The sequence below is a fragment of the Cicer arietinum genome, chromosome 1, assembly GCF_000331145.2.
Source record: "Cicer arietinum cultivar CDC Frontier isolate Library 1 chromosome 1, Cicar.CDCFrontier_v2.0, whole genome shotgun sequence".
Classification (NCBI taxonomy): domain Eukaryota; kingdom Viridiplantae; phylum Streptophyta; class Magnoliopsida; order Fabales; family Fabaceae; genus Cicer; species Cicer arietinum.
Genome location: NC_021160.2, coordinates 18,665,191 through 18,673,919, shown reverse-complemented (window position 1 = coordinate 18,673,919; position 8,729 = coordinate 18,665,191). Strand labels below are relative to the sequence as shown.

Sequence of the window (8,729 nt, the reverse complement as noted above, 5' to 3'; positions counted from 1 at the left end):
TCCTCCACAAAGGTTACAGCTAGTCTGCTTTAGTAATTTGACAGGGGCCACTTGAGGTTGTATATTTAGAGCTGCTATCCCCTTCTTTATCTCAGTGGCAATAACCTCTTCTATCTGTTTTGAGAATAACATGCCTGAGGCCAATCCATCCATAACAATTCAACTCCAATACACCACTTGTTGACCCATCATCTCTGTCATACAACATCATTTGTTCATTTGATGCCATGATCTCAATAATCTTTCGTGCTTCTGTTGCGGTCTTGTAATTCAAAGAACCACCTGTTGTGGCGTCCAACATAATTCTGGTGCTCGGCCTCAGACCATTGCAGAATATTTGCATTTGGGCAGTCTCGTCATAAGCATGATTAGGACATCTTGCTAGTAAGTTTCTGAATCTCTTGTAAGTGTCATAGAGAGATTCTCCCTTTTTCTGTTTGTAATTGGAAATCTCTTGCCTTTTTCTAACAAACATAGCTGGGGGAAAGTACTGTTCCAAGAACTTATCTTCAAGATCATCCCATGTGGTGATGTTGTCGGCAGGAAAGGAATGAAGCCACTCCTTAGCATCATCTATCAATGTAAATGGAAACAGTTTCATTCTCTTGCCTTCCTCAGACAAACCACCCACCTTCACTGTTTCACATAATTCAAAGAAATTTGTGAGATGTCTATTGGCGTCTTCGTTATGTTTACCGGCAAAATGAATCTCCTTCAACTCTCGGTATAGAGCGGGATTTATTTCAAACTTGTTGACTGTAACCGGTTGGTTATGGATGGGCAATCGAGCACGATTTCTATTTCGATTCCCATACTCGCCGAGAGTACATTCTTGTAGTGGTGGATCGGTCATCTCAGTAATTATGACGGAATCACTCAAAACCTCTTCTTCCACTACTAAATGTCTTTCCCTTTGTCTCCTTTCTCGAGCCGCCTTTTGATGTGCTTTCGCTGTTTTTTTGATTTCTGGATCAAAGATAAGTTCAGCTGAGGACTGGCCTCGCATACAAGGTTAGACAAATTATGAGTAATGAACAGTTAAAGAAAGATAAATAACTAAGTAAAAATTAAAGAGTTTTAAATCAGAAATGTTTTTTTTTTAAATTAGAAATAAAATAAAACAAGAAATTTTATTGTAGAGCAAAACATTTCAATTTAGTAAATAAATTAAATTCAATAGTGATATCGAAATCTCCAGCAACGACGCCAAAAACTTGATAGCGTTTCAGCAAGTGTACTGAGTCGTTGCAAGTAATAATTAAAACGGTAGTACCGAGTGTTGAACTCAAGGATTGCGTTTTACTATCGAATTATATTTAATTACTAAAATTGAACAAAAAGTTTCCGAATTGATTGAAATAATATTTGAAATTAACAACAATAATAAAATTGATTCTTTATAATGAGAAAAATGTCATGGATGAGTTTCACTTCGAATCCAACCTTGATGTCTAATTTGATCCTAGTTATTGAATTTCTTTATTGAATTATTAATGAATTCTCTTTATTATTCTTGCCCTAATGTCTTAGTGACAGAACCTTGAATTCCAAAGTAACCTCTAATTCCTTAGTAGATTTAAGATTAGAATTAAGCATTACCGTATAAAAATTCTCTTGTAAATTATTGCTTTGCAACTAATTTAATTGGTTTCATGACCTGCATCTATGTCTAGACTACAAATTCATGAATTTCTTATCTCAAGGATTCGTAAAGTCCACTTCCATTTCAAAATACAAATCGTAGAACATTTTAATATTGATCAAGCAATAAAAAGCATTAAGCACAGAGATGAGAAAAACAATTCAATAAACTCATTCATATAACTAGAAATCAAATCATAAAAATAAGGGTTTCATCTTGTTACACTCATCCTTAACAAATAGGGTTTAGTTACTCATGACAGAGATAAAAAAGATAGAGATTAGATAAGGATTCATGAATGATTCTTGATAAAACTGCTCCAATGATGTTAGAAACGGCCGTCTTTGAGTTTCTATGCTAGGTCTCAAGTCTCTCAACTTCCCAAGAGTCAAAAAGATCCCTAAATAGTGAAAATTTGTGTTTTATTAAAACTGATGCGCGTCGCGCGCTCCAGGCGCGAGATTTGCGCTCCGGGAGCGCTTGGACAGTGCTGAAAGGCTAGAAATGCGCCTCAGGCGCAACTAGCGCAATTCAGGCGCACATCATCTGCTATCTGACGTATACTGCATTTTACTTCTCTTTAGAGTCTGCATTTGGTTTCGTTGTCTTCATGAAAGTTGTAGCTATGGACCTTAACTTTCATTTGCACTTGGGTTGACTCCAATTAGACATCTAAAACTCCAGATATGGCGGAAATACTCCATATAGGTCATGTTGATTTCTCACCAAAATTCAGCACTGTACTAAAACGAAGTAACAACGCAAAACTCCGAAAAATCTCTACTTAATCAAGGAAATAAGAACATAAACATTTCATTAAATCAAACAAATAAAATTAACAAAATATATCAAATAAATACTTAAATTAACTAATGAATAATAGATAAATAAGACTAAAAACAATAAAAAATATGCATATGATGAAGAATCATCATTCAACCAATTCAAATCGTTCTGTCTCACGCAACAAGTTACACTAGTGCATTGTTGCTCCCTCCATGCTTAGCTTCACCAAACTAACCTTCACCTCTTCCAACGTCCCTTGCGTTTCATCTTGCGTGATCCAGGCCATAGGATCGTTTGCTCTAGCAACCTCGTGAACTTACTCATTATAGTTTCGCGAAATTCCATATACTCCTGGCGAACAAAGTCTTCCACCGCTGAGAGTCTTTCTTCAACTGCTTCCATTTGATTTGACAAATTTGGTGGCATGTACAGCGTAAAAAAAATCACTGGTACTTCTCGAAGATCCGACAGGTCGGACCAATGATAGAGTCACCTAAAAATAGGAATCTATGAACAGTAAAATGATAGATGAAATGAGAATTTATTGATTTATGGAAGAAGGGAAAATTATGATATAGTGTATAGTCCAGAGCACAGCTCCTCCAGAGAAAATAGTATTCTCCTAATTCAATGATAACAATAATTATCTATAAGCAGTGTTCCACTACCCTCCTCAATTTATTCTCCTATGTGTAACTAAAATCGTTAGAATTCATAGACTATTATGTCTCTTTTAGAAACAAGACTAAAAAACATATATTTAGACGTTTGAGATAAAAAAATATGTTAAACACACAATTTAAACCATAAAAGAAAAATGCAATAAACTTTGTTTTTGAAAGAAAAAAAAAAACTATTATTTGGTGTTATTATTTTTAGAGGTTTTTTTTTAATTTAAAAAATTAAAATTTAATAAAATAATTATAAATTATTTTAAAATATTATATTTTTACTAAACGAAATATAAAAAAACTCAAATTATTTTATTTAAATTTATCAAAAAAAAAAATAGTTAATAATATATAAATACAACTTTAAATTCATATTAATCTCATAACTATTTAAAAAGAGAAAGAACAAAAAATAATGTGAATGAAAGAAGAAAATATTAAAAATAACAATGTGGTTTTATAAGTAAAATAAATAAATAAATATCTTATTAATTTTGGAGTCTGTGCAATAGTTCAAGTTACACAGGAAGATTATCAGCCCTAACTCTATGAAGCATGCATGGGTGCTTACAAAATTGTGAAGTTTCTGTGTATTTGATACTTACTCGATACTAGTGAAGTACTATGGTTTTTTATATTATTTTATTGTAAGTAAAAACGATAACTTTTTTATATATTAATATATTATTATTTATGTATTTGAATTAACTTATTGTTTTAAACAAAAATAATTTGTAAATTTTAATTTTATTATGATTTTATATTATAAATTGAACATTTTAACTCATAAATTATATAAAAAAATTCATGTTTTTTTATTAACAACTATGCATTATAGCTGTTACTAAATTGTTCAAACAGAAATCTTACCCAGTAGGACATGTATCTCTGTCACATAGTAGCCTTAAAAGTCAACATCATCATCATCAGGTATGAACAGAACCCTGAACAATCTTCTAAATGCGTTGCTTGTTGTACTAAATCAAATTATAAAAGTATATTTTTGGGTTACTTAGAAATCTTTGATTTTAAATAGTTTTGTAACATCCCTTTAAACCATTCTACTCCATGCTTAATTGTAATTAATCTGCCACTCTTATATTGCTTGACTTGATATTTGTTAAACCATGTTGAATCAGATGAGTTTCAAGCTTCTTCTGGTTGTTATGTGTCTTTGGATTTGGTTTCTATCTTTGGCTTTTACAATTTCTGATGAAGGGTTGATGAGAGTTAGTCTAAAGAGAAGGAATTTAAACTTTCAAAGTCTTAATTCTTCAAGAATCAAAAGGGTAATTCATCAAAGAAATTTAGAGAGTGTTGATCAAAATTGTTGCAGTAAAGATGTTGTGTATCTTAAGAATTACCTTGATGTACAATATTTTGGGGAGATTGGTATTGGTTCACCACCACAGTACTTCAATGTTGTGTTTGATACTGGAAGCTCTAATCTTTGGGTTCCATCTTCCAAGTGCATCTTTTCAGTAAGTTACTTTGTGATTTGATTCTTATGGAATTGAATAATCCTTCAAATTTTGTTTTTTTTGTTTTATGAGCATATTATGAAAAGAATGTATGTATGATTCATGTAGATTGCTTGCTATTTGCATTCCAAGTATAGGTCAAGGATATCTAGCACTTATAATGAAATTGGTAAGTTTGGATTAATATAGAAATTTTTAATCTAAAAATTATATGCTTTATCTATAAGGTGCTTCCATTTGATTTTATATGCACAAATTGTGTAACCAAGCAGTTGTTGAATTTAACTGGTTAATGAGCTTCAGTGAGTCGAATTGATTGGTAGTACTCGAGCTCGAATTTGACAGAAACAATCCTTAGTCAAATTTTACTTAACTCTCATGCGAACCTTGAATTACCAGAATATTTTTTCCCTAGGAACTAGAGGATTAAGAGTTCAAGACCTAAAAATATGCACAAATTGTGTTTGTTATGATGTACATATTTAAAGTTGCTTTTGGGACAATATTCAGGAACACCTTGCAAAATCCCTTATGATGATGGATACATTTATGGATTCTTCAGCCAAGATAATGTAAAAGTTGGGGATATCATTATTAAAGATCAAGTCAGTATTTTGTCTTTGAGTGAGTTGTATATATGCTTGTTTGGTTGCATTGATGATTGATGATTGGTTGCTTCCATTTTCCAGGAATTTTCTGAGATTATATGGGAAGCAAATTTAGCACTTTTAGCTTTTCCATTTGATGGAATACTTGGACTTGGTTTCCAGGGTATTTCAGTTGGAAAAGTCACACCAGTGTGGTAATATATTCACATAATACTTATTTAAATTCATTTATCTGTTTATTGATTTTTCACATTCAAATTAGTGAAAAGGGGTGAAGGATTACTGATATGATTGTTATAAGGTTGTAATAGGGTTGAAGAAAAATGAAACTTTTTATTTTCTGTAGCTTTTTGATGGTCCAAAAATAGAATGATTAGTTCTGTGACTGCAGGTATAATATGATAGAACAAGGACACATAAAGGACAGAGTTTTCTCTCTTTGGCTAAATCATGATCCAATGGCTGAGATAGGAGGTGAGATTGTCTTTGGTGGTGTGGACAAGAGGCATTTTAGAGGTGAACACACTTATGTTCCACTTTCTCAAAAGGGTTATTGGCAGGTATTATTATATGATAGAAATTCATCAATAGCTTTTATCATAAACCACATGTCATTCTTAACTTTTTAGTGTTTGCACCTGCAGATTGAAGTTGGAGATATTCTGCTTGGAAATAATACAACAGGTCCCTTCTTTATGCATTTCTATTTGGCATTCGATCTTAATTGTTGGTGTTACATAGCTAGTGACTTGTGTGAAGATATTAAGTTGCAAAAAGAATGCATTCAAATTTCCATAGCCATTGTATAGAACTAAAAGGGTGTCAGCATCAATTGTTGATTTTCAATTTAACTAATCCTATTGTTTCAATTTTCACAGTATAAATGTGTTGACCGCTGAAATGCAGTGTTGCCAATAATGCTGACACTTAACTTCATTATGTTTGACATGACTCAATAGAAAATTGTGTAAATATTTCACAGGTTTATGTGAGGGTGGCTGTGCTGCAATAGTAGACTCAGGGACATCTTTAATTGCTGGTCCAACTGTACCATCTCAATAATTATACTTTTATCTTTGAAACATATTTTTTGTTCCCTTTTCTCTTTGGTGTCTTTTTTCTTACTAGTACTTTTTTGCAGGGTGTTGTGACTCAAATTAACCATGCCATTGGAGCAGAAGGATATGTTAGTATTGAGTGCAAAAACATTGTCCAGAACTATGGGAATATGATATGGGAATCCTTGATTTCAGAGGTTTGTTCTCTTTTCCTTAATGATAATCCAAAGCTTAATTCAAATTTTAACCATATTTACTTATATTTCATTTCATAATTCTGCAGTTAAATCCTGAAATCTTATGTGTTGACATTGGACTCTGTTCAAATAATGGATTTCAAAGAATAGAGTATAAATTTCCATTTTCCTAATCTTGAATCTTTTGAGACACATTCCTTTGTTTCAGTTACCATAACAGAAGTCTAATTTTACCTGCAGTGATGTAATTGAAACAGTGGTGCATAATGAAAATTTGGACAGACCCTTTTGTACTTTTTGCAATATGATTGTCCTTTGGATTCAAGTTCAGCTTAAGAAAAGCAATGTAAAGGAAAAAGTGTTAAAACATGTGGATGAGGTAGTTTCTATACATTTAAAACTTTTTTATGTTTTATTGACAATGCACATGTTTGAATATTTATCAATTCATTTTTCCAATGAGGAACTCACAAGCTTTTTCATTGTCTGAATTTCCTTTTGTTAAAGCTATGTGAGAGGCTCCCAAAACCAGTGGGACAAGCATTTATAAACTGCAATAGTATCTCAACTATGCCAGATATTACATTCACAATTGGAAACAAATTGTTTTCTCTCCCTCCAGAACAGGTATGAGTTTCAAGATCATATTGTTTTGATATTCCCCATTTGTTAGATCAACATAAATTTATGTTGTTTTTTCATCAGTGACTATAGAATAGTAATGATTTCTGATGCATTTGAGTGTGAGTGGTTAGTATCACTTCGGATAAAAATGAGCTAAATGGAGAATATATAACAGAGGTGATTCATATAATCAATGTTTTAAGATTTTAAGTGGAGATGCAGTGGCAAAGCCTCTTGGTAGTCTTGGCTTTTAGTTTGTTGTTGCTCCAGATACTTTTTTGACTCTCCAAAAAAGCAGTATTATAGTTAGGTTTTGCTTAATGGGGGAGAGAGAGTGGATCGAAATCCTAGTATCAATGGTGGAGTCAAATGGCGTGTTTCATTGGTTAGTAACAGCAGTCAAGTATAGTGATTTGGAGACTCAGACTTGAGTATAGTCTTTTAGTCTGTTGTTGCTCCGGATGCTCCTTGTATTTCCCAACACATATATTGTTTGTTTCAATCCGTATTTAATTGTTGCTACTTAAGAAAAATGGTAGCAAGATGCACTTTCTACCACACTAGTGAAATTCATGTTAGTCTCACTTCTTATTGAACGACACTGGCGTTCATTTCACCTAATATATGAGATTGTGTGGAAAAGAACCTTTTTCACTATCAAGTAATTTAATAGAACCTTTTTCCTTCTCAGTACATTCTTAGAGTTGATGAAGGTTCTGTCTGCTATAGCGGTTTTGTTGCTCTTGATGTGCCTTATCCACAAGGTCCTATCTGGTAATGCATACTTTTATCATATTGTTAATGTTTTTCTTAGTACTCTATTAACAGTGTAAAACAGTAGTGGTATTTATATGTGCAGGGTTCTTGGGGAGATTTTCTTGGAGGCCTATCACACTGTGTTTGACTATGAAAATCTCCGTATTGGATTTGCAGAAGCTGCATAGTCATTGTTCACTTGTTTGTTGTTAATTATTACCAGTGAGTTATTTATAAAGAGAAAAAGATGGAGGTTTACATGATTCATAATAGTGATTTTGGAGGCATTGATGGAAATGATCTCGTAGAGTAAGTTTGGTAGCCTGGAACAAAATGGCTATGCCTAAATCCCATGGGATGACTTGGAATCAAAGATTTAGAATTTTCATGAGGGTGGTTTCTCTATAAGGAGGGTACAAAGTCTATAGCTTGGCTTATTCTTATGGGTGCACAAATCCAATCACTTGCCATTAACCCAATTTAATCATACCTTTTTCTTCTTATAAAAAAACATTCAAAGACAATTAAACACAATTATAGTATACACCAAGTTGTTTGGATTAAGTTGATATGTGATATTTTAAGCAATTTAAATTACAATTTAATTTCCATGCATATAATAGCAACTAATTAGTTAACTCTCGTTTTAAGTCTTTCATTTGCATATAATAGCAACTAATTAGTTATCTATCACAACTAGTAATTGAGCCTTACATTTGCTTTTGAGAAAGGCATCAAAATAAAATGCAGTGTGGTAGTTCAAATTAATCACAGTATAAAGGTTATAATCATTTGTGACACCTACACTAAGTTTATAAACAAAATAGAATCTCATGGAAAAATTCGAATGAAAACGAGATCCTCATTCACAATTCTAGTATGAAATTGAAGAGGGAGAATTGAATT

General features: G+C 32.4%; 1 protein-coding gene across 3 annotated transcripts; it reads left to right on the top strand.

Moving 5' to 3' along the window:
- The first annotated feature begins 3,869 nt into the window (after positions 1 to 3,869).
- LOC101499205 (aspartic proteinase-like) lies at positions 3,870 to 8,367 on the top strand. Of its 3 annotated transcripts, XM_004488128.4 has the most exons (14): positions 3,870 to 4,029; positions 4,239 to 4,580; positions 4,689 to 4,749; positions 5,091 to 5,185; positions 5,270 to 5,382; positions 5,580 to 5,748; positions 5,833 to 5,872; positions 6,171 to 6,235; positions 6,330 to 6,443; positions 6,530 to 6,594; positions 6,684 to 6,822; positions 6,951 to 7,070; positions 7,759 to 7,841; positions 7,927 to 8,367. In XM_004488128.4, the coding sequence occupies exons 2-14, from the start codon at positions 4,239 to 4,241 to the stop codon at positions 8,009 to 8,011; spliced, it is 1,491 nt and encodes a 496-aa protein (XP_004488185.1). In that variant the 5' UTR covers positions 3,870 to 4,029; the 3' UTR covers positions 8,012 to 8,367. The 3 variants fall into 3 exon arrangements, with proteins under 3 accessions (XP_004488185.1, XP_027189015.1, XP_004488184.1); XM_004488127.4 differs by lacking the exon at positions 3,870 to 4,029 and having other exon boundaries at positions 4,054 to 4,580; XM_027333214.2 differs by lacking the exons at positions 3,870 to 4,029; positions 4,689 to 4,749; positions 5,091 to 5,185 and having other exon boundaries at positions 4,053 to 4,580.
- The last annotated feature ends 362 nt before the right edge of the window (positions 8,368 to 8,729 follow it).